General features: G+C 43.9%; 8 protein-coding genes across 8 annotated transcripts; 4 read left to right on the top strand and 4 right to left on the bottom strand.

The window, feature by feature from the left end:
* Positions 1-85: 85 nt before the first annotated feature.
* Positions 86-1,024, top strand: K450DRAFT_248395 (uncharacterized protein). Its single transcript, XM_051590224.1, has 4 exons — positions 86-218; positions 278-431; positions 501-585; positions 668-1,024. The coding sequence occupies exons 1-4, from the start codon at positions 104-106 to the stop codon at positions 929-931; spliced, it is 618 nt and encodes a 205-aa protein (XP_051443163.1). The 5' UTR covers positions 86-103; the 3' UTR covers positions 932-1,024.
* A 292-nt stretch (positions 1,025-1,316) lies between these two features.
* K450DRAFT_248400 (uncharacterized protein) lies at positions 1,317-4,032 on the top strand. The gene is made up of 5 exons (XM_051590225.1): positions 1,317-2,415; positions 2,553-2,916; positions 2,996-3,392; positions 3,478-3,500; positions 3,580-4,032. The coding sequence occupies exons 1-5, from the start codon at positions 1,357-1,359 to the stop codon at positions 3,738-3,740; spliced, it is 2,004 nt and encodes a 667-aa protein (XP_051443164.1). The 5' UTR covers positions 1,317-1,356; the 3' UTR covers positions 3,741-4,032.
* K450DRAFT_248402 (uncharacterized protein) lies at positions 3,882-6,649 on the bottom strand. Its single transcript, XM_051590226.1, has 6 exons — positions 6,065-6,649; positions 5,155-5,896; positions 4,962-5,060; positions 4,348-4,887; positions 4,172-4,270; positions 3,882-4,103 (listed from the first exon to the last, which is right to left on the bottom strand). Exons 1-6 carry the CDS (start codon positions 6,605-6,607, stop codon positions 4,024-4,026), a joined length of 2,103 nt encoding a protein of 700 aa, XP_051443165.1. The 5' UTR covers positions 6,608-6,649; the 3' UTR covers positions 3,882-4,023.
* Positions 6,648-8,055, bottom strand: K450DRAFT_248410 (uncharacterized protein). Its single transcript, XM_051590227.1, has 3 exons — positions 7,796-8,055; positions 7,322-7,680; positions 6,648-7,263 (listed from the first exon to the last, which is right to left on the bottom strand). Exons 1-3 carry the CDS (start codon positions 7,945-7,947, stop codon positions 6,821-6,823), a joined length of 954 nt encoding a protein of 317 aa, XP_051443166.1. The 5' UTR covers positions 7,948-8,055; the 3' UTR covers positions 6,648-6,820.
* Positions 8,056-11,560: 3,505 nt separating this feature from the next.
* Positions 11,561-17,512, top strand: K450DRAFT_266181 (uncharacterized protein; the record flags this gene model as incomplete). Its single annotated transcript, XM_051592805.1, has 9 exons — positions 11,561-11,611; positions 11,683-11,764; positions 11,827-12,031; positions 12,102-12,153; positions 12,234-12,332; positions 12,396-12,503; positions 12,567-12,753; positions 12,828-12,930; positions 17,479-17,512. 9 exons carry the CDS (start codon positions 11,561-11,563, stop codon positions 17,510-17,512), a joined length of 921 nt encoding a protein of 306 aa, XP_051443167.1.
* K450DRAFT_248427 (uncharacterized protein) lies at positions 17,248-23,365 on the bottom strand. Its single transcript, XM_051590228.1, has 10 exons — positions 22,785-23,365; positions 22,456-22,487; positions 22,300-22,379; positions 22,058-22,236; positions 21,863-21,980; positions 20,616-21,777; positions 19,581-20,542; positions 19,211-19,505; positions 18,341-19,143; positions 17,248-18,258 (listed from the first exon to the last, which is right to left on the bottom strand). Exons 1-10 carry the CDS (start codon positions 22,905-22,907, stop codon positions 17,549-17,551), a joined length of 4,464 nt encoding a protein of 1,487 aa, XP_051443168.1. The 5' UTR covers positions 22,908-23,365; the 3' UTR covers positions 17,248-17,548.
* Positions 23,366-23,670: 305 nt separating this feature from the next.
* K450DRAFT_248434 (uncharacterized protein) lies at positions 23,671-24,861 on the top strand. The gene is made up of 5 exons (XM_051590229.1): positions 23,671-23,867; positions 23,946-24,118; positions 24,195-24,566; positions 24,634-24,709; positions 24,796-24,861. Coding segments are annotated over exons 1-4 (576 nt in total). The 5' UTR covers positions 23,671-23,837; the 3' UTR covers positions 24,635-24,709; positions 24,796-24,861.
* On the bottom strand, positions 24,828-26,803 carry K450DRAFT_248439 (uncharacterized protein). The gene is made up of 5 exons (XM_051590230.1): positions 26,687-26,803; positions 26,322-26,595; positions 25,862-26,204; positions 25,176-25,794; positions 24,828-25,023 (listed from the first exon to the last, which is right to left on the bottom strand). Coding segments are annotated over exons 1-5 (1,281 nt in total). The 5' UTR covers positions 26,730-26,803; the 3' UTR covers positions 24,828-25,021.
* Positions 26,804-27,700: the final 897 nt, after the last annotated feature.

Here is a 27,700-nt window from a genome sequence, read left to right on the forward strand (position 1 = left end):
TTGGGGTTTATAAGTTCGGCATTCCAATTGAGTTTTTACCTCTTCTCTTTTTCTTCTTTCAAATTCACTCAAAGTCGCATATCACCTTTGAATTTAATTCAACATGCCTGCTACTGTATACATCGTTATCTACTCTCTGTACGGTCATATCTACACCCTCGCTCAAGAAGTTCAAAAGGGCCTTGAAGCTAGCGGTGTAACCACCAAACTCTTCCAAGGTAAATTACATGACTGTCACATTGGTAACCCACACATCGTATTCATCGCTCGTCCCCAGTTGCCGAAACTTTGAGTGATGATGTTTTGCAAAAGATGCATGCTCCTCCTAAGCCTGCCATTCCAGTTATCAAAGTGGACGAGCTGACTGAGCCCGATGGCATCATTTTTGGTATTCCTACTCGATTTGGTACTATGCCTGCTCAAATTAAGGCGTAAGTTTCGAATGACAAACAGGCAAGCCATTTCCACTATCCTGGCTGATGATTCTATCGATTATTTAGACTTTTGGATGCCACCGGTAAGCTGTGGGCAACCGGCGCTTTGTCTGGAAAGTTTGCCGGTACTTTCTTTTCCACCGCTTCACAGGTAATGTACACACTGCACGACTAGGAGTGACAGTAACACACTGGAAAAAATTGACGTTTGGATTTTCATGTAAAAATTACAGCATGGAGGTCAAGAAACAACCGCATTGACCACTGTCACTTATTTCGCCCATCATGCCATGATCTATGTACCTTTTGGCTTCGCCAACGCGCACCTTTTCGACAACACTGAGGTCATTGGGGGTTCGGCTTATGGCGCTGGTACGATTGCCAATGGCGATGGCTCCAGAGCCGTCAGTGACAAGGAGAAGGAAATTGCTAAAAACCAAGGCGAGAACTTTGGCAAAGTCGTCGCCACCTTTGTGAATGGACGAAGTACATTATAAGAAATTTGCGAACCACTAATTAATTCATTAAATTGCCTTGCTTCATAAATCCACTGTATTTAAGACTACGCACAGGGCTTGTTGTTAAGCGGATGTTATTCCGCTCTTCAAACATTTTGTGCACCTTAACGGAGATGTAATTGAAAGAATAGCGCCAACTTTATTCTCTATTTTGTTTGACAGACAATGGAAGCGCTAGCAAAGAAACATCACAATAGGTAGTAAGAAAGGTCAATTCCATGGCTAAAAGGTGATGACTGGGGCTTCCGTCAGATGACCTTGAGCAGCTGCCTTGTTGATCGAGTGAGTGTTTGACAGCAGAGCCAATCATATTGTCAAGGCGAGAATAATATAAGCTTTTTGGGTGCCTTTTGCTCTTTCCCGCCTCCCCAACCCCATTCACCCCGCCATCTTACTCAAGGGTCATGTCCACATCATACCCAGAACATGTACCTTTTGACCCTGCCAGTGTTGAAAGTATGCCCCCTGCTCCAGAGCTGCACCAAGCTGAAGATCTGGACACCACGTTTCACGCACCCATCCCAGACGGAGAGCTAGTTGATATCATACAGCAACATCTCATACTCGGCAGCGAACCATTGACCTTAACGCAATCACAAAGTCCATTTCATAGGCCAATAAGCGTAGCTTCGCCTAGGATTGACTCTGACCGCAATGAAATTGAAAGTGTTGTCACCCCTTTTCATTTGCCTGGAACAGCCATGACCAACGATATCTACAAGATGGCCAACGATTTGGTCCAGCGCAACCTCTTGAGGAGATCTAGATCTTTAACGGATGTAATGGAATACCGAAAGCAACAGCTTCACAGCGATCCAGCATTGCAGAACATTAATAAACCCGGTGGATTTCGTCGTTATTTTGTACATCAGCACGGCTCCGATACACCTTCGGAAGATGGCTATGCTTCGCCATTACAACGATACACCTCTATGATGGATCACGATATCGATAACCTCAACCCACCTAGAGAATTCAAACGAACCCGACACTTTCTAGAGTTTCTGGCCATGGCACATATTAGTATTTTTGACAATTTCGCAGGCGAGGATCTTGAAGATACCGACGACGACGTACCAGTGAGTGATGAAGAACAAGCTCGTCTCTTACCTGTGCGCAATACGCAGGTGGTTGCTGGATCGACCAACGAAAGAACTCCGCTGTTGCGAAGAAAATCCTCTCATATGGGTGATAAAAGTACGGCCTCAGAAACCAAGGCGATCTTCCTTTTACTGAAGGCATTTATTGGCTCTGGTGTTCTTTTTCTGCCTCGCGCGTTTTCCAATGGTGGATTGCTGTTCTCTTTTATTTCCATGTGGGCTATGGGCGCCATATCCTTGTTTTCGTTTTTGCTCTTGATTGAGTGCAAAGACCATGTCTCTGGCAGCTACGGTGATCTTGGTGAAGCACTCTATGGACCTTGGATGAGAAGGCTGGTACTTTTTTCTGTGTCTATTTCTCAGGTAAGCTGTTCGTTTCGGTATATAAGTTAGACAAAGCAAATCCTCTCGTTATTAATACCGACAACTTTTAGATGGGTAGGTTTAAATATTGAGAATGTCAGCCTACTGTAGCCGCGCTAACGATAGGTGTGAGTGTAGGATTTGTGGCAGCAGGAACAACATTCATAGCGGAAAATGTACAACAAGTGTTTACAGCTGTGAGCCATAATGCTATCCGTCCATCCGTCGAGAGCATCGTTGCTATCACCGCCCTTTTGATGATCCCCCTTTGCCTCATCCGAAACATAGCCAAACTTTCGCTGAGTGCTGTAATCTCGGACTTTCTCATCTTGTTTGGTCTTTTAACCTTGTTATATTACGATGTCTTGAACCTTTTCTTTACCAAGGATCCCGAACAGGAACACCGCATTATTACTCCAGGACCTGGCATTTATTGGTTTTTCAACAGTGCGCATTTTTCAGTGTTTGTAGGCACATGTGTATATAGTTTCGAAGGTGTAGGTAAGTACCCTGATTATTGAACTCTACCGTTTGATACAAGTCATCGATGCAGCAAATAACCCTTAATTCATCTCTTCAGGTCTCATTATTCCTATTCGTGATGCTATGGCACGCAAGGAACGCTTTCCTTTTGTGCTCACGCTCGTCATGTTCTTGGTCGCATGTATCCTAAGTGTCATTGGAAGCATGGGTTACTTAGCCTTTGGCTCTGAAGTACGGACGGTTGCTCTTCTCAATCTTCCAGACGGACCATTGATCAGCACCATTCAAGCACTTTACGTTATCGCCATTCTTCTCTCCAACGTTATCACGATTTTCCCCTCTATTCGTATCATCGAGCAAGCAGTCTTTCAGTCAAAGACAGGAAAATATAACATGGCCGTCAAGTGGCAAAAAAATACGCTTAGAACGGTTGTCGTCATCGTCACTTGCCTCGTTGCGTATGGAGGAGCATCTGATTTGGACAAGTTTGTCAGGTAAAGCATTTGAATAGATGGCAAGGTGTCTTTTTAAAAGTGACATGAACTAATATCCTCAACTTTTTCTGGCTGACGTGAATAGTTTGGTCGGCTCCGTTTGTTGCTGTAAGTTACATCTTTTATCGTCCACATCTGTTGGTTGTTCTTTAAAACGCACCATCCTAAAACCTTGTCTTCCTTTCAGGTCCTTTGTCACTCATCTTCCCACCCCTATTTCATTTGAGAGCGGTGCCTGCTCTTCCCAAATGGCGATCTCTCGCCGACTACACTTTGATAGTATTCGGTACCGTTGTCATGTTCTTTACCATGTACAGCACCGCCAGTCAATGGGCTAAAGGCTCATAATGTAATTAGCGCGCAGTCATTTTCTTAGTTTTGTTACCCCCACCCATCCCCTCTTTTTTGGCAGTCTCTCATCCTATTACTTCTTATTAATTGTTCACTTCATTATTGTAATCGATTTTGATTTTTCTCTCAAATAAAAAGTATGATTTAATAAACATGGGTCTACATAGGGAGGAAAACAGGCCATGTTATTTCTATTATTCTGTACAAGTTGAGGAACAGACTAAGGTTTGGTATATGCATTAAGTCTTTTTTTTTTTTTCGAGGCGGTGGATCAAGCCACTTAGAAACACATCAGTGGGGTATGTGCAGTACCTCTTGGGTATACTACTAAGGTAGCGACAAATAGTCCGACGGTAATACCTATAACCAACAGATGTCAGTTCATGGGGAATTGAAGTCAGCGGTAGGAGAAGGAAATCTATACTTACCGATGGCTGACTCAATCATGGCCAGTGCAAAGTATGCGCCCTGACCACCATTGACACCAGTAGTGCTATCGCTGAATGTACCCAGAGCAGCCTTCAAGCCTAAAAAATTACCACAAATCATATATGATTAGACTCTTGTCCTCGCCATGCGTGCTAAGCGAACACTGTGAACTCACCTAAACTACCGGGCACAAGAAAGAAGACACCGAGCAATACGGCATCAAATGACATTTTGCCAGTGAATTTATGCATCAGATTACCGAGTAAACCGACAACAAAAGCTGGAATGAATTGAGTAACTTGTTGAGGTGCGGATGTCCACTTTGTCAATGAAAAATTGACGACATAGCCCATGGTCGAAACGAAAAACATGGGTATCCAACGATTGGGGCGAGCTTTGAGGTATATGGCATAAGAGAATGCGAACAGCGACACAAATAAGAAGTTGTACCATTGCGAGGGAATGTTCCCAGTACATTCTGAGGTCGAAGCACTGGCAGCCGCCGGGTCAAATGTAGCCCATAGACCGGATCCCATGGATATTCCATAACCCAACAAAAAGCAGTACACAATACTGTAAACCATTCGAACTACGCCGGATATAAGATTTCGAGACGCTAACTCAATGATGCCCGAAGCGATGGTGTATCCGGGCAACAAGATGACAATAGCGCCATAGGAAATAGGCGCAAAGCAGAATCCTTGTCTCCACGGTGCTTTTTTGAACAAGGTCAAAATATGTCAGTCATGAGCGAATGTTTGAATCCAATCTGTCAAAATGGAAACTTACCACGTGCGATAAATCCAATGAGCATGGACATTGTAATATCCCAAATAGGACCCAATGACTGAAATCGACCAGCAAACGTTTCATAAACGGATAGAAGTGCTAAAAAAAATAGGAGGAAAATTGTCAGTTTGCTGGATAATCCTAGTCTGAGTTCGCGACTTCCAAACTACGTCATTTTCCAACCGATACTTACTTCCTAAGGCAGCAGCAACGCCAGCATCCTTCCATTGGCCGCCAAAGAACATAGTGCATGTACAAAAGCTAGCGGCTGCATACACCAAGGGATTTGTCCAACGCGGGTAAAAATCTTTTTCGTCATTAATGGACTCGATGAATTCCAAGGCCTCGTCCACCGTCACTTCACCGTGAGAGACTAGCTTCTCCAATCGATAAATTTCTCCCAACTTGTACATGTCGTAACCTTGCACCTGGCGAATAAAATGGGTCTCGGTCTGATGCGTGGTGGTGTCCAGGAAGTTAAGCAACATGACGTTGGGCAAGTAGACATATTCAGCGTCGACACCCAGCGTTTTCGATACTTGTTTCATAGCAATTTCGAGTCTATGGGATGGGCATCCATACCAAATTAAAGTTCTGGCCAATTTTCGAAGAAAATCTTGCTTTTGTAGAATATTAGCTAGTTCAAACGTAATACGAATACGGTCTTCTAGTGAAATGGGTTCGAATTGCGAAGCTGTAGTAATCATGCTGTCAACGGAGGAGCGTCGCGAAATGGAAGCGGGATAGTTTGCTGCCTTTCTCTTGGCGAGTGATGGAACTAGATGGTCAGTGGTGGTTATAGTCGACAACCAACTTCCTGGTCGATGCTTTAACTGCGGTCGTTCTTCCCCATAACCATCAATTGGATCGGTCTCATAGTGGGTTGGTAAATTATAAATCGAAGCTGGACGTTGCTTCTTCTTTTCCAGTTTCTGCTGCTCCTGTTTAGCTTGTTTCAGCTAAATATATCCATCATGGTGACAAAGAAATAAAAAAAAAAAGATGGGAAAGGCAAAAGTCAATATCTTATCTATTGCCTGGAATGTTTGAAACTACCCTCTATAATCAAAAGTAAAGGGTGGTTAGACGAAAAGCCACTGTACCTTCTTCTTTTCCTTCCGCCTTTTTCTTTCCTCTTGACGTTTCTCATGTTCTCTGTTTCTTTGTGCTTCGAGCTTCATTAGTGAGGAAAGCACACTGCCGCCTCCGGTGGGTGCCATAGAGTTGGGACCAACTCGCTGGCTAAGCATTCGGTCGACTAATGCGGCTGATTCAGCGACATGATCTTGGTAACTGGAATGACGTTCTTCGACTTCTGGTTTTTCGAGGGCGGCTTCGACTAATGTGTTGGCCGAGTCTCGGCGGTCGATGCCAGGAGCGTTGTAGTCATCGTTACTTGACCGTTCGGGAATTTTCTCCCGATCAAGTTCGTCTTGAGCTTTTTTCAAGTGATAGTCTGTCAAATCCTCGTCTGAGAAAGTGAATTTTTTGGATCCAACTGTAGCAGGCGTGGTGATATCGATGGCATCATTCCGGTTGTCGGTGGTGGTTAATTGCAGTTGTGGAAGATGTGGCATGGAATGAGAGTGCGTCATGTATGGACGCAAATGGTTCTCGTCGCTTTTCGGTGATGGTGAAGAATCCATTTGATGAGATAGAAACAAGTTGGAAAAAGACTCAGGTTCAGCCGTCTTAATTAAAAAAGAGAAAAAAAAAATCGGAGCTGAATCCCAAGACAGGACGACTCCGAGCGTCCCGGAGTTCAATTCATTATGTCTTTGACGTCGTTTATATAAAGGTGGTATATAAAACTCAAAAAGTGAAACTAAAAGTACAAAGTATTATTCAAAAAGCATATCCTACATTCCTCCATTATACAAGTTATATCCTCCAGAACCGCCCTGCCTGCCATCTACGTTACGGAACATGTTGTTATTATTTGACATGGGACTATGAGGGCTGTAAGGGTGTTCATCGTCCGACATCATCGAGCTGGGACTGGGGCTCGGCGGTAAGGGAATTTCATATGGTTGTGGCGAGTTGAGTGGCGATTGGTGAGATTGATCGTACGGCCTAGAGATATTCAGACCTTGTGTCTGAACGGTTAACGGTGAAGCGGGCCGACTATTGGACCCTAACTGCTGTTGGGATTGAAATTGTTGTTGCTCTTGTGGTTGAGCACCATAAACATTATAATAAGCTTGGTGTACCATGGAGTTAGCAGAGTTTGAATCAGGCGACGTGATAAAGATGGGTGGTGGTTGTTCGTGCTGGTCAGTGTACACTTGCTGAGCCTGAAAATCTGGGTAAACGCAGTGTTAACATCATTAAAAATAGATACACAGCACACAGATCCTTACTTATAGGGCCAAACTGCTGTTGTAGGAAGGCAACCATCCCCGTAATATGGATCTCTTGCGTGCTTTGACTCGCTTTCGTTTCTTTCAATTCCTGAGTAGCTCGGTCAAGAGCAGACTGCAGTTGCGTCAATTTACCCAAAATTTCATGTTGCGCCTGTTGCATCTGCAGCATGGAACTTGATAAATCACTTGCGTCTCTCCTACTAGTTTCTTGCTCCATCGCCTTTCGCTTGATCCCATCCAAAAGGTCGGGCCGATCTCTTAAGAAGCTTGGGTGTGAGAATTTCCAGATATGGTTTTCGGTCGACGTCCGTTGCCCCTGGCCTCTAGCGGTCTTATTGATCTTATGGAAACCGTACCTTGAACAAAGGAAAAAAATTCAGGGTGTCACTATCATTTCAGTTCTGACTAAACAAGCCACAGATCGAAATGGCAACGTCGTCACCGATCATCATAAAACTGTAGCTCTCTTACATGTTTAGTTGTCTCACGAAACTAGCAAAGTTACGGTGCTTGAAGTGTGCTGGTAGAACGACATTCTCAAATTCGTCCTTGTTGCATACGATAAAGGATGATCCATCATGGCTCCATGATATCAGGTTTTGGTACTGTGGATCAATCACCATACTTATTTTTGATGCAATGTTATTAACTGAGGTAGGCGGTATCGGGAAAAGTTGAAGATGAGAAAGTGAACTTACTCATACAGCTTGTGGACAAAGGTCGTATTATTAGGGCTTCTAGGTGAGTGTGGTGCATCATTTTGCAGCGTTAAACCATGCTCTAGTGAGTCAGGTAGCATGTGTGTAGGTGATAACGGGTCGTCGTATTCACTGTCTTCGAATGGGGCCAATAGCGGTGAGTGCCCGGGAGAAACCGATGACCTCGAGAGATCATGTGGGAAAATGGAGAGAGAAGAAGGCGACCCCATGGAAAACGGAGACGAAGTGGAGCGGTGTTCCATTTGGAGGCAGTTATTTGGAACTTGGTAATAGCAGATGCCGGTTGAGACCTGGAATACAGCTCCCAAGAGAAGCAAGGTGAGAGCTAAGTGGTCTATTTAAATAACCAGAAAACCCTGTGGGTCACGTGTTCCCGCCATCGAATGCTCAACTTTGTGGATTTCCGTCCCTTTTCAAGCCCAGAGCAGCTGCTTCCTGAAAAATAAAAGCCAATGCTCAGCTTACAATACCCTTAGAGGCGTACAAATAGATGAATTTAATTCTAATATTATACATCTAAAACTTTATGACGATGGAAACGAACTAGATTGAACATATCAACCCCAATGTTCTCTATAGAACATGGATTGATTTTTGGGCACAAAGTGAGGCTGCAATACTCGAAGGCGCCACAACAGAATTCCATCATATCTAACCGTAAACAGTGTTTGGCTCGGTGACTTGCGCAGGTTTCTTCAGTGTGGAGCCAAGAAACTACGCAGTATCGAAGGCAACTGCTATCATAAGGCGGTCTTCGAGAAACGAGGCATCGCTGTTCCACCATATAATATCTTCACCAAAGTATCAAGACATTAGGGTATAGCGCCAACTGATGAGGCACCCCTCAGATAATGGTGGCGCTGATGGAATTAGTATAACGGAACGATGCTATTTCTTTCGAAAAAGAAAGTTCTGAACCGTCATACGGTGCTGAAATAGGATTATGAACCAGCGAGCCTCGGTCATCCACTGCACTACACGATAAACGGCATTTTTAGCGCAAACTGAAGTAATCCCTCTGATAAGGAACGAAATGATATGGCATTATCTCAAGGCGCTGAGGATCGAGATTTTTGCACTTTAATGGAATGTGTTGATGTTTGTGCAGTATGGCTTAGAGAGCACATCTCGCAAAGCTGGAGTCAAGCGGAACTGGCATGTTGGCTATAGGTTTCCCCGGTATGACAAAAATTTCGCTTTGCGCATCAGCAAACATGCGCACCTTCAGAGAAGGGGGGAGACCAACAGCTTTTTCCGGTAATGGTATATCCTTAACGGAAAGAAGGAAACATCCAATTTCACTCAATGTCGCAGCTGATATTCTAAAAGAATCAAAGCTGTTGGGATCTTGACATGTATCGACACTTGAAGTACACTCGAGGACTTGCGCCACATGATATAGTCCTTTTTATCTCCATTCTTACCTACGTCATGACAGTTGTTTGATGTAGGACGCGCTTTGAGCTTGAAATCTCGATGCAATGCCCATGGTAATCAGAATTTTTGGATTGCGCACATCTCGTGAAGACTATTTCGCTATCCTATAATACTGAAGGGTGTCAATGAGGTGTAACGTTTATACAGTCAGGCCGGCTGAGATATCACAAGGTGAGGAAAAGAGCCTCTCCCCACTAACACACTATACTTCTTCCGAACCTGTTGTACTCTCCATTACCTTTACTGAACAAGAGTCTGTAACTAAAAGAGGCGATAGAATATTCATTGATTTCTTATGGCCCATATTCACGACGACATCAAATTAAGTCGGCATTGCGCATGGACCATACGGAATTCAATACCAGATAAAGTCAGCCCGACTGGTAAAAGTACGTATCACAAGCACCATCGAAGACTTCCAGTCAAATACACTGAGGTGTGATCTTGATCTATAGAAAGCTTCTATGAGAAAGACTATCCATTTTTTCAGTTGGTGTAATCGGTTTTCAAAATATTCAACTAATGTCCATAGAAAGGTTTATTCTGTACAGTCAAGTCCTACATTTCTGAGATGTGATTGGGATCGATCGTTTCATGTTGAGATCTGGTATACAGATAGATTTGTATCGTAATAACGGCTTGCTATGCAAGGTAAATGGGATAATTTTTTACTAGACAGTGGTTCGTATAAAAATTGTACTGATTGAAAGCGAACCACTACCAAATGGCTCAAACTCACCAGCAAGCGCAAATGCAAAATTCTCGTTCAAGGGATTGTTACTGTTGGTTATATTTAACCAAACCAGCAGAATGGCAACAGAGGGCATCATTACTTTTATGCATGTATGATGACGAACAAGGGCAGCGCGGGCAACTTTAAGTTACTACCTCGCTTTGACTTTCCATGACATCTTGGCTTTCTTTTTTCTATAACCACAATGAATATGCGTTTACAATACCGGATTTCTGAGCGCTTCCAGTCACAACCCAGCATAAAAATTATGGTGTATCGTCGTAGTTAAGAATGTATTACTCGCTACTTCGGAATGTTACCCGGGGCTGCTAAGTAAATACCTCGGCTTATGTTATCATTTACTGCGGCAAATGCGTCTGCGGAAATGCATCCTGATCCAGCTTGGTCTTCCAGATCCTGCTTCTAGCCGGATATCCACTGCGCAGTCTGTGGTCAGAAGCACGTGATGTTTACAAGTATTGCGCATTTGCACTGATGAGCACAGCTACCATTGATGGAGGGAGGTTGTACAGACAATCAATATATCGATTTAAAAGCAGGGCATTTCCCATTGTTGTATTTAGAGCATTAATAACATAGCTATTGAATGTAGCGTGACAAGCAAAATATGTTAGCCACAGATCAGATCAGTGAGCACGGCTGAGCTGGGTGAGCTTCGCATTTCCGTGTGATCTTATACTGCTCGGAAAATGCGTACAAGGCCCCTGGGCAGATCTTTGCAGGAGCGTGGGGAAATGAAGATAGCGTACTCACGTCTTGAGCGTTAAGTATGTCGGCTATATGTCGGTTTCAGTAGCATCGTCAAGTAGTCTAGAATTAACATTAACCTATCATTATACAAAAGGACATCAGCGGTCGCCATTAAATCAATGGAAAGCTTATAAAACTGATGAGGAAAGATCTATCCAATGAAATTCCAGATTCAGTGTAAGACAATATGTCTTGTGCTGGCACCAACGACAGACCAGCGACAATGGACCTACCTGTAATGGGAAGTAGCCTATCATCAAGACCGGCAGCTACGACAACTCTTATTATTCATAAGACATAAACTACACTCAATTAGCCTTTTTACGTCTCCTCCTTCAACAGCTTGTTTTCAGTGAGATAAAAGATAATAATTTAAGTTTCAGTGGTGCAAATTCATTAAAATGTCGACAGAGCTTTGAGGAGATTTGACTGGTGCTGGGGTCCAACGCAATCAATTGCGCCATGCTGATGCACGTGACCAACCATCGGAGGTGGAAAATACTCAATCTACCACAAAACGACTTCAGACATTGTTGGGACTGATTTCCTATCTTTTTCTTCACAGTCTACTTTGCTATGTGTAGATTACTCTTGTACAAAGGCAAACAACCTATCCAGTTGGCTCATGTAAGTTAAATTGTTGCAATGTCCCATGCTTTTCTATGAATGCCATATTCACGATTTCTTTTTTATTGCAGCTCTTAACTAAGCCAGCTCACTCTATTATCAACCAGTCATTCGACTCTCGATTGCGAATTGACAGAAGAAGACCGATCAATGGTAAGCAAATGACAGCCATTGCAATCATGAGCCTCACTTCCCTAACCTTGTTTTATCTGTAGGTGATGGATTTGGAGTTGGTTGGTATGAACCAGACGCAGACTCAGAAACAGCCAATACACCTTGTATCTTTACGTCCGTTACGCCTGCTTGGAACAACAACAACTTGATACGGCTTGCAGAAAAAATCAAAAGTCCTTTGGTATTTGCTCATGTCAGAGCAAGTACAGCTGGTACTGTTACCGAAACAAATTGTCATCCATTCCAGTAGGTTTTGCAATTGATGGAAACACCAGATTATCATTACGATATTAAACCTTTGACCACCACTTCATAGATACGGACGATTGATGTTTATGCACAACGGTGGAGTCGCACAATTTGATAGAGTGAGTCACTCCATTCCTTTTTTTTTCTTTTTTTTTGTGCCCCTGCATTTCCAATTCGCTGACCTGCCTTTCGTCTATAGATCAAGCGTAGACTTATTGCCACTTTGAAAGAAGACATATTTCTATTTGTACAAGGAAGCACCGATTCCGAATGGTCATTTGCTCTGTTTTTGAATTTTGTAAGCGTCTTTACTTTCTGCCAAAATGTTTGTAGCCCCGATATTCATGACAACATCCTATAGCTAAAAAATCCGGATGCCGATACGTTTGATTATGTTGAACTGAAGGAGGCTATGCTTAAAACGATTTCACAACTTAACGAATGGGCTGAAGAGGCTGGTATCACAGAAGTAAGTTACCACCCCCAGACTGGCTTACCAAAATTGCTAGTGCACTAATCAAACATTACACAGCCCTCATTGCTAAACTTTGCGGTCACGGATGGAGAATCAGTTGTTTGTGCTAGATACGTGTCAAGTGACACATTGGAAGCACCCTCGCTCTATTTTTCGTCAGGTACCAAATTTGAGAGTTATGAACCAGGCCATTACCGCATGGTGAAGGCCGATCGTCGCGAGGACATGGTGGTGGTTGCTAGTGGTATGTTTTTTTTTAGAACCTGAAACGAATGACGCCGTTGCTCCTTAATATTAACCATCGCTGTATTCAAACAGAACCTCTTACATTTGAGAAAGCCGATTGGTTAACCATACCCACAAACACAATCCTGGTAATAACCCCCAAATTAAGCGTTCTACTGTCACCAATCAAAGACAAGTACTACAGAGCAGACCCATTGGGCCGTTCTGCAGATGCACCTGTAGTGGGACCTGGCGTTCATGCCACAGGCGAAGAAGATACCATCAAAACACCTGAAAAGTCTGAAACCATCTCGAACCTCAATGCCGTATGCAACACCACACCATGCAGAAGCCTCTATCGCAACAGAGATGCGCCTGCTCCCAAGATTCCCGCAAGACGAAAGCCTTCATTATCTACAAATGAGTCAGATAACAGCGAGTCGGATAGTACGGTCTCATTGCCTGATGATGACGAAGCTGACATGGCCTTTATTGAAGGGGGACCACGCAGCCTTTACCCCAAAGGAAACGCAGTACCACGAGCACATCATTCTCGCAACTTATTTCGAGATATGAATCCTCGCAATACCAAACGTGGTACTCCGGCTGTTCAAGCTCTTTGAATAACCCACTCCCGCTTAACCCCCTTCTTCCTTTCGATATTTTGTACATACATTTTTTTTTTCTGTAAGATGGAGTCGAGACAGTGCAGACCTTTCGAGTTTCTTTTCAATATGTTCCATCATCGGTTTAACTCCATACCATTTTGTTGCCAAATATCTTCTTTCTATACCCCACAACGACACATTTCTTTATTTTTTTTGGTTCTTTTCTTCTTTTTTGTTAAACGTACATGAAGGAAAATGACTTCACCCCACTAAAATCTACCTCTTTTGGGTTTCCTTGTATCGATATTCTACAGTCAGCCGTTGGTAGCATAAGAAAAGAGGTGTCCATTTCGCATCATCTATTTGTATTGGATACAAGCTTGGCATTCTAATCTTTCTTCTGCACTTTTATCAAACGAGGGATCACTCCGGCAACCCAGATAAGTTTGTACTGGTCGCCTCGTCCTGTGAATATCTGATAAATGTATTCGTTATAGACGACATAGAAGTAAACACCAAGTCCTACACGGGAAGACACCAGAAAAAAACATTAGCCAAATAAGAAATTGGTTGTAGTTAGGGTCATAGATCGCAAGCCCTTACCAGTCATGATATGCCACAACCCATGAAGCTGTGAGACAGAACCAAGAGCAACATTAACGGTACCTCTCCAGGCTATTAATTGCTCGCAGAACTGATTGTCCACATTCCATACCAAAAAGGCGCCGAGGAAGCCTGATGCAGCTAGCTTCAGGAGGAACGAAAGCTGAGGTCTCTCGGGAGAGTCCTTTGGAAGACGCTTAACAAGTGCAGTGGAGCGGAAGACGACGGTAAACACGAGAATAGCGTAGCTAACTTGATGGAAAACAGGATTCTTGATGATCAAGTAAGACCATGTCACGAATCCAGAGTATCCAATCAACGCCAAAGGTAACCAAATACCATAACGGTTCTCTGGGTAAATTTCGAAGCTGTGTACAAGACGGTAAATATGTTTTAGCACTTTCTATGCAGAGTTCCAATTCAACCTACGCCACGCAGGTCGCAAAATGGAGGAAGAAAGATTTCCAAACTTACATGTGCCAGGTCAGAATACTTGCTCCATATATCACTAATGCCAGTGAGGAAAGGACCCAATTAATACGTGTCTTTCAGAATTGATATGATAAGGAATGGCCTCTATTGACTTACTTGGTAGTTCATCCAACAACTGCATCTCATATTGAAGAGTCATGTGAAAGCACCATCTAAACACAACACATTGGTAACAGTGACACAGAACTCGCTTCAAAGTAGGCATAGCTTACGAGCCAAATCCAATAAACATAATAGCAAAGTAAGCCAGAATGAATCTGCTAGGCATGTCATTCTGGTACGTGTTTCGAATACCGTACAGGGATAGGAAGACTATTAAATGACAGGGGGATAAATTTGTAATACATTGTATTCATCAACTAATTCACCCGATGACAACGCGTCAACTTACCAAAAACCAAGTTGGTGGTGGTGTTGAAAAACTCTGCAATGTACTTTGAAGTCCATGGGTTATTTACTCTATTTAGTCAAGACTTTGACACTACCGTGGGGAACCACTCCGTTAGACTTACTCGGGACACTACGTAGTTTTCCTAGAAAGGACGCCCAGGAACATGCGTTAGTGGAAGGAGACCTTATTTCCAACTTGATGACAACTTTGACCTACCTCGCACCAATCAATGGTCGATGTTACCGGGCCCCAAAATGGAGAATCGGAATTCAATGTTGACATTGTGCTAAAGTGTGAACCGGAGATACGATGAGCCTGTTGCCACTTTGAGCGCCGTGACTGCCAGGACATTAAATGCGGCAGGCATAATTTTCATCCTCAGGCCATGACAGTGTGTGTCCTCTTCTCATAAACCCCGTATACAATTATATGTAGGACATTGATTCTTCAAAGTCGATACACTGAAATATCAATACATAATCATTTGTAAAAAATCTCTCGAAGCACGTCCAATATTCTCGTACGGAAACGAAACGCGTCAAAGCGAAGCAGTGCTATGCAAAGATGATGCAAGCCACACACGAGAGGGAACACCATAAGCAGGTCAAACTATCATTGCATTTTACGTTATCTAGTGTAGAGGTTGGAACAGACTATACTGCCATATCATTAAATATCGTGGATGAAAACCTGAAATAGACAAGACGATTTAACAATGACAACTAAGCTCAAGAAATGAACGCCCGCCTACGTCTTCAAATTGAGCGTCTGGGTAAACATTGTATAAAGCGTAGAGTGGTAATGAAGCTGTGTAACTGACTCCTAATGATTGGCTTCGAAATCAATTTCTGTGCATGGAGGTTCTTGTTTGCTAGTCTTCTTTTTGTTAGTGTTGGATCGGAGTTGATGTCTGATAGCCTGAACAACAATTTGATAGCGTCACAACGCGATCCATCAACAAGCAGATCAGCCACAAAACGACTCTTCAAAGGCGAGAGAAGTAATGTTGGCATACTAGCTCTCAACGACAGAAATATTGGCCATTTAATGAACCTAAGGAAAACCAATCATAAAGAGCACATAACTAATAGGCATGCATTTTATTATTTCTGCTGGAGCCGTTTTTCCAGAAATGTCGATCTACCACACAGTTATTAAATGACGCTAAGCTAGCGGTTCATGGTAACTCACCAACCCGTTCATAGTCAAGTACAATTTTCAGTCCAGTTGCTATATAACAAGGGAGAAACTCCCTAGCTTAGATCATTGTCAACTCATACCCACCCATTCCATTCACTACTATACCAAGATGAAATTCCTTGCCCTTGCTGCTGTCGCTGCCGTCTTCGGAGCCCTCAATGTCCAAGCTGTCCACCCCGTTGCTGGCTGCAGACAATTGCACACCAGTATGTATAGAGTCGCACAAAGTGATAGACCATAGCTTTTCCATATTCCTGACCATTTCATTTCCCCTTACTAGTCTCCAACTCTGATACCTGCTCTTCCGTTGCCAAGAAGTTCCACATCTCCGAAGCTACTTTCTACGGTAAGTATCATTGCCTGTAATTGACAGAAATTTCTCTCAGATGCACTGATTTTTTATTTTCTTTAGCCTTGAACCCTGGTTTGCACCATGCTGGTGATCACATCTGTGACAACCTTGATACCGGCAAGAAGTACTGTGTCAAGGCACCCAAGGGTAAGCGTGCCATCGCTCGCAGAACCTCTACTGCTATCGACTCCACCACTGCAGATCTCTCTGACGTCAAGAGCAAGCTCAAGAGCGTTTTGAGCAAGGTCCAAGTCCTCGATCTCTCCGGCACTGAAGGTGATGCAGTCTCCAAGGTTGAGGTCAAGGTCCAAAGCGTCCTTACCCTCGTTACCTCCAAGACCGCCCCTGCTCTCTCCCTTGTCCAGTCCAAGGTCCAAAGTGTCCTTTCTCTTGTCCAAAACCTCAACATTCCTGCCCTCCAAGCCGTTGAGACCCAACTTCAAAGCGTCGTCGCCTTGGTCGAAAACCTTGTTAGCGGCGTTGGCAGCCTTGTCCAACTCCAATCCGTCTTGGCCGGTGTCCAGACCAAGTTGACTTCTCTCACTTCTGTCTTGGACAACGCTGGTGTCCCTGTCGGTTCCATCCAGACCAAGGTTACCTCATTGCTCACTGAACTCAATGGCTCTTCTCCAGACCTTAGCGGTGTCCAAACCGAAGTCCAAACCCTCCTCACTGAGCTCAAGGGCTATGCTGTTCCCGCTCTCCAACCCGTCACCAGCCAACTTTCTGGTGCTGTCACTCTTGTTCAAAGCATCATCCCCTTGAACCTCAACCTTTAAGTTGTTACCAATTCTTTGAAATAAAGAATATGCTATAATGTAATCATGTTTTATTTAAATACTGGTCTTGATGACCTTTTTGTAGTGTGTTGAGATGCATGCATCCAGATTTCATCACGAAAGGAATAAAATTAGAACCCATATCTTCAAAAAGCATTGGTAGGCCCTTGTTATCTCAAAAGACGCGCATTTACTATCACACAAATGAAAGACTTCATGTACAACGTGAGTAAAAATACTCCGTGGAATAGAAAAGCAAAAGGACACAATGTTCATTAAAAATGCAAGAGAAATAAAATGTTCGCATGGACAAGGGAAGCAACAACATGAGGCGACAAGAAAATGCAAACTAAACAGGCTATCAAACAACAGGTAGAGCTAGGCTAAAGTTATTTAAGGGCATCCTCAACAAAATCTAGTTCAAAAGGCAGGACCTTAAGCGCACTGGAAGCAAGGTAGCTGAAGGTGGATTCAGAACCATCTTGTTGAGGAAGATCAAAGAAGAGTTTGCGAGCCAAGGATCGATTGGACTCGACGCCAAAGTCACCGGAGAACAATTTACTGTTCTCCCAATTGTCCTTGTTCTTTTCAGTCCACTTATTCCAGAAACTTTCAACCGCCTGGTTCATAATTTGAGTGATGTTGATGTCGTGGTCCATGATCTTCATCTCAGGGTTACGGTCCTGTATTTTGGAAATGACAGTCAACGTCTCAACGGCAACCTGTCGCTCAGCAGGGTCGGCGATCCAGCGCAAGAAGTGCTCTACCATCAAGGCAAAGTTGAATTCCTCAGCTGTCTTCTCAAGAACGGTAGGTTCACGAGGAAGAACATGATCATTGATACGCAAACCCTGAGCTCTCTCTAGAATCTTCCAAGTCTTGGGATAGAAATCGGTGGGCATGCGGTTCAAGGCACCATCATTACGACGACGACGAAGCCATCTTCCAGCAGAGTTGGGTACGCAACTTGCCACCGTGGCAGAAGTCACTTCCTTGTCCTCATCCGAAACGCTGGAGAGCTGAACCACCTTTTCAATGACATCAGTAGGACCATCATTAGCTCCCTTATGAGCTTCGGTAACGGAACCCTTGTCGGCACCTATTGTTAAGCAACCACGAGAGAATTGTCAATAAATATTACATGAACGCTCCAACGACTTTTTCCACCATCTTCAACTTACCCTTGATTCCAATCAAGGCAAAGGAATCACGATATCTGACATTTTGAATAGTGGCACTTCCAAGGGACTCAATGGCAGTTCTGGCACTGGCAGTGAGGTGTTCGGTGAAATCATCCTTGGCAACAGCAATAACCACCATACCGGTATCGACCCACTCGATGAACTTGGCAAGATCTTCTGATTCGTCCTCAGAGATATGCGTATCGAAACCAACTCGTTCCAGAATGATCTTCTCAACGGGATCGATGACACAAAGGTTCAATCCACGGTTTCCAGCTGACAGTGCATTACCGTTCAACTCAATTTGAGCAAAGTTGCCGGACAAGAAACCACCGGATTGAGCCTTGATATGGACCTCGGTAGGGTTGGTAGAGCATGCAGTGGCAGATAAGGGAATAGGCAGACTCATTTCTCTCATTGCACGCTTGTCTTCAGATACCTGATCGGGAGAAGATCCGGATGGGAGTACACGTACTCTACCGTTGATAGAAGAGAGCATCAATCGACCACCGGGTTGGTCACGAACAAGGACGTTGGTATCATTGATAGACAACGTTGGTCCAGACAAGATGGTTCGCAAAAGAGACTGCAGTTCAAAGGGAGAGAGCTGCATCAGATACTCGACTGCTTCTTCTTCATTGCAGTTGTTCATGCAGCTGATTTCCTCTCGGAGAGCAATAATGATGTGATGTGTACGAAGTCGAAGAATTCCCTCAAAGATCTCTGGGTGATTTCGAATAAAGCTTCCCATGTAAATAATGATTTCCTGGACCAAAGAGCCTTCACGGACATCATCACCAGAACTGAAAGATAAGCGTCAGTTGTGAAGGACGAGAGACATTAATAAAATACGACTAACATGACACCTACCAATGCTCTTCAATCATTCGGCTGAGAACTTCAGGACCGACAGGCATGGAGATGAAGTATTCATCTTTGCCGGAACCAATGGTAACTTGCTTCTGTCGAATGACAAGATCGGTGACGTTGATAGTCAAGGAAGGCACAACCTTCTGCAAAAGACCAGCTGATTGTCGGACAATAGACCAGTACTGCAAACGCACGGCCTTGTAGTATACTTCTTGAAGTAATTCTTTGATGGTTGAATCTAAGTTTTCAATTCTAAAGCTCAAGGGTTTACATGAAACCAGATATTGCAAAAGATCTTGAAAAACGCAATAATGGAAATTAGTAACTAGTTACCACTGTTTCATGTCCACTTTTGCACCATATAACTTACCAACTTGGTCATAGAGATTGACAGAGTTGATCAAGTTCTCAATAGCTTGGTCAAACTGTGACGGGTCACCAAGAGTGAGGTTGAGCATATCGGAAGATGGGGACTCAGAGCGGTTATCCGACTTGGGAACAAGGTTAACTTCACTGACAGGAGACGCGGCATCAGGAGTGACCTGTCCGACGAATCCAGCCTTTTCTGCTATTTTTTCAGTGGCCTTCCATTCTTGTTGGCCATCTGACTTTCTAACTGGAGTGCCAGATGAGGCAGAATCCTCGTGGCTCTTCAACTTGAACTTATCTTCGGGGGCGCCTGTGCTGAGTTTCTTGAGCGCATCTGTAACAGCGGAGAAATAGCTATCCTGTTCCTCTTCAGGTCTTGGTGTCAAAGCATACTTTCCATGGAAGCTCATTGAACGCTTCTTGGGAGTCTTCAGGCCGGGAGTCTTTAATCCAGCAGGTGTGCTTGCTTGAGTCATACGCTCGTTGTAGCCAAGCTTGCGGTGGGATGAGGAGCGATATCTTGCGGCGTTGGCCACACGCAGAATGGTCTCCCAATCCAAGTCAGACTTGTTGATCAAGAAATCGAGAGATTCAATGTTGCTAGTATTGATAAGCTCAGCAAGTCTTCCAAGTCGAATACGTACACCACCGCATCTGCCAGATCGCAAATTCATAAAGTGGTTCAACAAGTTCTTGCGTGACGAATCGTTGTTGCTGGCGTTCCAATTCTGGTGTCTGGTAAGACCTCCAAGCATATCGTTTGTAAGGAGGACTGTCATTGTGGGGCGGCCAGGATAGAACCAATTCTTTTGAACGAAAGCAACCTCGCTTTCAAAGGCTGAAATAAGGTAATCAGCATCGGAATTCAAGTAGAATTCTTCATTGTCCATGAAATGAGGGGTGAACGCATAGAGCTCGCCTTGAACACGGTAAAGACGGGAAGTACCCAATGATCCGATAGGTCTGTTTGAAAAGAGGACAGTAAGCGACTTACTCCAACCCAAGTTTATAATAACACTATATATCGAAAATTTACCTCTTTGGTCTACCAGTCAATTTGAGCTTGCTGTTCATACCAAGACCGGCATACACTTCCTTGAGCGCATCAGGAGGCAACACGGTAAATGTGGGTGCAATCTGCTTCAGCGTTTGTGTTTCCAATCCAAACATAGAAAGTGTATTCTGAAGCTGTTCATTTTCGGCCAACAATACAATCTGCACCACGGTGTCGCGGTAGTCCTTGCCTAATGGATTGAAACGGCGGCCGAGGGGATCAATTTCAGCAGGTGACAACAAGTTATCATGGATAAGGCCACCCAAGAAGAAGAGAGAATTGGCCCACACCAATGGTACATTGTCATTAGCAACACGGGGTTGAGAATGAGGGTTCGCCTTTTCAGCATCAATCAAATCCTTGGGAACAAAGTACAATTCAGGGATCAGTTCAAGTCCCTCTCGTCGGTGGCTAGACATTTCTGCGGGTGATGATGTAGGAGAGAAAGACAGACGTCTGACAGGTGTTCCACCAGGTGTACATGCACCTCCGCTACCACTGAATGGAGTATTAGGAGCATGTGTATGAACAGGACTGGTAGGCTCAGATAAGAACTGGGCAAAATCGTCCATAGAAGAGGAATGCACGATCAATGGTGCAAGCTTGTTACGGTATTCGTCGACTTGGTCGTGATCACCATTGAACAGACCTTCCAAGATCAGGTATGTGAAAAAGAGGGGCCATTCAGATTCAACATCCTCAAACATCTGAAGTTCATGAGGCACATAATGAAGACGAGTAACATCTTCCAATGCATTTTGATGGCCATCACGCAAGAATCGTTTACATCCGTATTTTCCTCCCAATTTGGTGATGATCTCGTTACGAGTTTCTTGAACCAACTTTGGATCCGAAACAGCAAAGGCGGGGAAACCAATGACGGAGAGTAGAGCAGCATCGATTTCTTTTGAGTTTGATTCTCTTGGTAAGAAGCTGTGCAATGTGGTAGTATTTCGAGTCAATTCGTCAGGCAATGCATGAATCACGGAAGATGCTCCACCTCTGGCGCCAAACAGATTAACACCATTGATACACTGTAATGCGGCAACAGCCATACCGATGGACGATGAATTGAGTTCAGGTTGACCATGGTTGATCTTATTGCCTCTTTCCCAGATACCGTAGTCGGGAGTTCTATATGCGTCTGAAATTTTTTAAAACACAGACACAACAAACAATCAAGTCAGCAAATCAGTTACAGGACGCTCTGGAACCAAGCATCCACTTACTTTCGATGTAAAATACCAAGTTTTGTACAAAGTCCACTTCATCAAGAGTGTAGATGATTTGGAGTCCACTCGTGGTCATTTCGGCCAGAGCAAGCAAAAATATACTGGTGGCATCAATCTATGACGAGGAAGTTTCAGTCTCCCGATCTCGGCAGATAACGCGCCAGTCGTGTAATGGAAAGAAAGGGAACTAACCTGAAGATGACCCCATTCAAAGTCCCCTACAACAGTATCTCCAGTATTGGTATCGTACTTTGCGTGTAGAGAATGTTCTAATGACTGAGTCTTCTTGAACTGTTCAACTTTAGGTGCTTGTCTCATCATTGCAAACAGCAAGCCACGCATCAGTTTGATGACGGAATGCTCAAGTTCGTCTGCAAGCCAACCAACGTGTTACAAGAAATTCCTGAAGCCGTCTATCCGCAATGTCAACTTACATTGTCTGCCACTGTCATCGTCGACTCTACGGTAAGCCAGCGCCAATCCGAACACGGCGTAAATGGAGTAGACGTTATCTCTGTTCCAGGATGTTCAACGTCAGTATGCTCCGGTTTACTCTATCTATGCGATCTTACACATGCAACTTTACGTACCTGACCCAAGCATCTGTATAGTTTCCATGGGTCTGCAATTGAAATAAAAAAAGTTCTTGTCAATACCATGTCCGTATCACCATCGTATCGTATACCGATCTCCGCCACCATTGAAAGAGATTCAGGTCTCCGTCTTAAAACCAGGCCCAACCCAAACCCTCTCCCCCATCTAGATGCTCGCTGGTATTCTTTTTTGGGAAATTATGCTAGCCTCCTCCACCTTCGCAACAATGATGGCATAATATCACTTTCAGATCAAATAGAAGAAAGGTCCACCCTAGACGCTATCTCTAAGCCCATTACTGCCTTGTCTCGAGAATAATGCTTACCGTAATTGCAACTGAAGCTGGGATAAGTCCACTGGCAGGGTTTTGACGTGATATGATAGTAGTATCGATAGCTCGATAATAGTAGTCTAGACGACTTAAACATTCCTTTCTTGAGACAGACATTCCAAGTACCAATTCAAGCCAGAGAGAAAAAAGTGAAAAGGAAAAGAAAAGTTGCAAGTTGTGAAAATGACAATGTCAACTTCACAGGCGCTCGTTATAAAGACGAGCAGGTTGGGACCTTTTTAACAACGCGAAAATCACTGCGATAGCGAGCTTCCAGCCTGCCTCAAAAATGATGTCACGATTTGTTCCTGTGCATTCGCTTTTCCCGACCCGACCGCTTCCGCTACCATCAAAACTTCATAATTTTTTAAAGTGGAAGCTTATCTTAATAAACAACACCCAGTTGACAGTGGTCATCCATGTTAGTCAGGCACTATTAAATACCTTTGTGTGTTTCCCCTTATTTAATTGTGGGAGGCAATCATGATTTTGATAGACTTCGGTAGATGTTCCAGTCGTGCACGCCACATTCCTTTCTTTGGTTGTTAGTTGAGTTGGATCATCGATAACTTTTTACAAGTCGTTTTTATGTGAGCAACACTGCGTGGGTAATTCTCACTTGATCAAAACAAACGTCGACCATTTCTAGAAAATACCTGTCCCTTAACCCGAGCAGTGAGACATGATGTTGCTTGTCATTCGTTTTCAGCATGGGTTATGGACTTTGGACGTTACAGCGAATCTGCAATATGTATACCATTTTTTAAATCTGGAAAAATGATTTGGGTTGACGATGTTTTTAAACAGTGTTAATGGGATTCCTTATTTTATGCTGATAAAGCGCATGCTGAGGATCTGAATCGCGATATTGGGAAACGTAGACGCTGATGGAATTCACAGGGGGAATTTCCGGCATGAAATTGGGCTTCACTGTGAATCTGCCAGCTTCTGTAAATTTGCAGTCACGGCGCAACAAAACCGCACGCTCGGCACCACCATCCCTCCATTTCCAATTCTTCGCGTTGCCTATACTTTATCATCGCCATTATGTTTGGATGCATCGTCGCTGGACGCTTGGTAAGGAAGCACTTTGATTTTTAATTGAATAGATCTTTTTTTCAAAGAAATATTAACCGGTCAACGCCGTTTCTCTAGGTGCAAACGAATTTGCAACAAGTTGATGTCAATAAATGGGTATTTGAACTCCCCGATGCGAACAACATAAATCATATTACTGTCTTCTTGCTCGGTACGATACCTTTTGATGCAGGCTATGGTGCCACTGTGCATATCCTCTGGCCAAATAAAGACTGGAAGCTGCTTGGCTGGTAAGCGTAACAGAGATGTTTCGATTTAACGGCATTTTTATATTTTCTAATACCACGTTTTTCTTTGCTGTTGCAGTTTAACGAATGAGAAACCAAGCTCTATATTCCGCGTAAAGCATATGGGCAATAATGGAAACGCCAATAACGCTCAACCAGCGGACCAACAACCCATGATATCAGCAACATTGGGCATCTCCATCGAACCTTTGCATGTCATTCAGAGCCAATTGGCCTCCCTACCACCCAGCGGCGACGCCAATCAATCCACCGCACTGATCAAACCTGGGGTGAGCAATCTCTCGGAGGCTGGATTCATTGCCTCCAGAATTCTTGAACATCTCTATAATTATGTGACATCTTTCGCCACTAATAACTTGCCTATGGGCGCCATCCCCCTCTCGTCGGTGGCCGACAATGGTTATTTGCCCATGAAAGCCTTCCAGACTTGGTATGAGAACCTTGGAAAGAAAATCACCAACAATCCAAATTATTTACTAAAAGGCGATGAGATCTAGACAGCTGAGCCTTTGGGTAGGAAATAGATGTGTACATTTTGCTATTAGCGCCTTAATCTATTTTCCGTCCACGATGGTAATAATTAACAATGACAGTAATAATCAAACTTGCCAAGTAAAACAACCGTTTGTTTACCAATGGAAAATTGCATATTTTTATAGATAGCAGGAACACATCTGCTAGCGGGCAGAATTGGTCATTTAAGCTATATTAAGCGAACTTTTCCTTTCTATGTTACTTGAGGCCAGAATTAAGAGTGGGCTCATTTATTTTTTTTTTATAAATTTTTGTGGTATCAAACAAAATGTTGAGCAAGCAGAGAAAAAACGTAAAAGAGAATCAATTTAGAAAGGAGGAGGGAGCGAAAAATGCGTGTATGTTGGAAATTTGCGAAATTCTATTACTTATGCTGTACCAGCAAGCTCGTTCTTTCCGATGACGGACACCTTGAAACCGATCTGGCGAAGCTTAGCGGCATCCAAAATCAAACGACCATCGAACAAGAAAGCGGGCTTGTGCATGTTATCGTAAATCTTTTGGTAGTCCAAAGCAGTATCCTTGAACTCATCCCACTCGGTAACCAAGACAACAGCATCAGCATCGTGGCAAGCTTCGTATGCGCTGGCGCAGATGGTAACGTGCTTCTCAACCTCCTTGCGGTTGTCAACAATACCGGGCTCACTCAAGTCTCTGAAGATTTGTTCGTGATCGACCTTGGGGTCATAGACAGCAACACGAGCGTGTTCTTGGATGAAATCCTTGATCAAAGTGATGGCAGCAGCCTCACGGGTATCACCGGTGTCCTTCTTGAAAGCAAAGCCAAGGACAGCGATTTTCTTGTTCGTGATGGTGTTGAACAAGGTGGAAATGATGTGGCGAACGAATCGCTTCTTTTGATATTCGTTCATGATGACAACCTGCTTCCAGTAAGCAGCAACCTCGGGAAGGTGGAGTTGTTCGGAAAGGTACACAAGGTTAAGGATATCCTTTTGGAAGCAAGAACCACCGAAACCAACAGATGCCTTCAAGAACTTGGATCCGATACGGCTATCGCGACCGCAGGCATAAGCAACCTCATCGACATCAGCACCAGTGGCTTCGCAGATGGCAGAGAGGGCGTTAATGGAGGAGATACGTTGGGCAAGGAGAGCATTAGCAGCCTGCAAGGAAAATATAATATTAGTCCACGTCACACCACCCTGAATGTATAATCTAAGAGAAACTTACAAGCTTGGAGAGCTCAGAAGACCACAAGTTGGTAGTGATGACACGGTCAGCTGGAACCCAGTGAGTGTAAACTTCAGCAAGAGCCTTTTGTGCAGCAATACCTTCGGGAGTTTGAAGAGCACCGATCAAAACACGATCGGGGTTCAACAAATCCTTAATGGCGGTACCCTCTGCCAAGAATTCGGGGTTGGAACAGATATCGAAGTGAATTCCAGGAGTAGAGTTGGCCTCCAAAATAGTGCGCATGCTCTGGGCAGTACGGCAAGGAACAGTAGACTTCTCGACAACAATCTTGGAGCTCTTTGCAACTTCGGCAATACGGCGAGTGGCACCTTCAACATAGCTGATAATAGCACAATCACAACACCAAATCAGTAAAACAAGCCTCACCAACCTAGAACACCACCACGGACTCCACCACATAAATTTTTGTTACTAAAAAAAGATGGGCTCAACTTACGCAAGATCAGCAGCCATACCAGCACCCATTCCAGACTTCTTGGTGGGAGTGTTGACCGAGACAAAGATGAGATCAGCCTCTTGAATGGCGCCATCAACGTCAGTGGTGAAGAACAAGTTCTTTCCTCGACGTTCAAAGACAATCTCATCCAAACCGGGCTCATAGATGGGGAGGTTATCGGAATTCCAAGCATCAATACGAGCTTGGTTCAAATCGACGATGGTGACCTTGATGTCGTGGCACTTGTAGGCAATGACGGAACAAGTGGGGCCACCTGAAAAAAGATGAGACCAAAAAAAAAAGTTTACAAGATTAGATCAGGCATGGTGATCTGATATCCGAGTGAAGGTTAGGTATGAACGTACCGACGTAGCCAGCGCCAATACAGCAGATGTTTCTAACAGGCATGATGGAGATGAAAGGGGGAGATGACAAGGAGCGGACAGAGAAAGAAGTTGTTATCAAAGAAAGTGACCCGGTTGGATCTTCCAAAAAAAACATTAAATTCAGTGCGTTAAAGGTAGTGGGTCCTGAAGTTCTTTTTCATTGGCTATAGTAGTAGTACAATCTTTTCCCCGTTTTCCGCTTCCGCCATGGTGATCCCAAAATAATTGTTTGCTTCATTGAACTGAACGTTGGGGCCTCTGCTAATATGTCTGCAACTTGTTAGCTATTGAGCCACCGTTCCGTGGTGATCCCTTACAAATCACTGGAAATCCCGGTTTTTGCTCAGTATCCTGTCCGGTTCCTTCAGATAATTTGTTTCACTTCCTTAAGGACCGCGCCAATCGATAGTATACACCATTCATTTAGTCTGAACGGAACATATTTCGGGTTAATCTTCAGGCTCGAAAGACTATTTTCATACACTGGGCATTATTTCATCAATGCACTTCTGATCATCATCAATACTCAAACCTTCATGTAGTCCGGGCCCTCGATCGCTATCATCCCAAGTGGCGGTGATGATTCAGATAGGCTTTCGTTTGCAGCATGGGGTATAACCAGAAGAGTGGAGGTCCGATCGTGAGCACAACACTTTTGAGGGAACCACAGAACGAGGCAGTTAGTAACATCGACTTGCATCATTACGCATTCCTCGGCTGCCTGTCAACCCTTTATGCCACTCACATCATAAGTTTGAGATCATTCGTTAATAATGTCATAGACTTTTTTCTGTATGCCGCATTAAATCTGGCTCCTTGAATGACTATGTAGGGAATCGCTTGGACCTGGTCGTAAACAAGTTCTCAGTAACGTGGAACACAGCAGTACAAGTGTAAGTCAGCCTAATTTCGTTACACAAATATGCAATTTATTGGGCATAGACCTGATAGTTGAAGAAGAACGTTCTAAAAGCTGATTAGTGATGACAGCCT

Source organism: Umbelopsis ramanniana (assembly GCF_025399195.1).
Source record: "Umbelopsis ramanniana AG unplaced genomic scaffold K450scaffold_41, whole genome shotgun sequence".
NCBI classification, from domain to species: Eukaryota; Fungi; Mucoromycota; class Umbelopsidomycetes; order Umbelopsidales; family Umbelopsidaceae; genus Umbelopsis; species Umbelopsis ramanniana.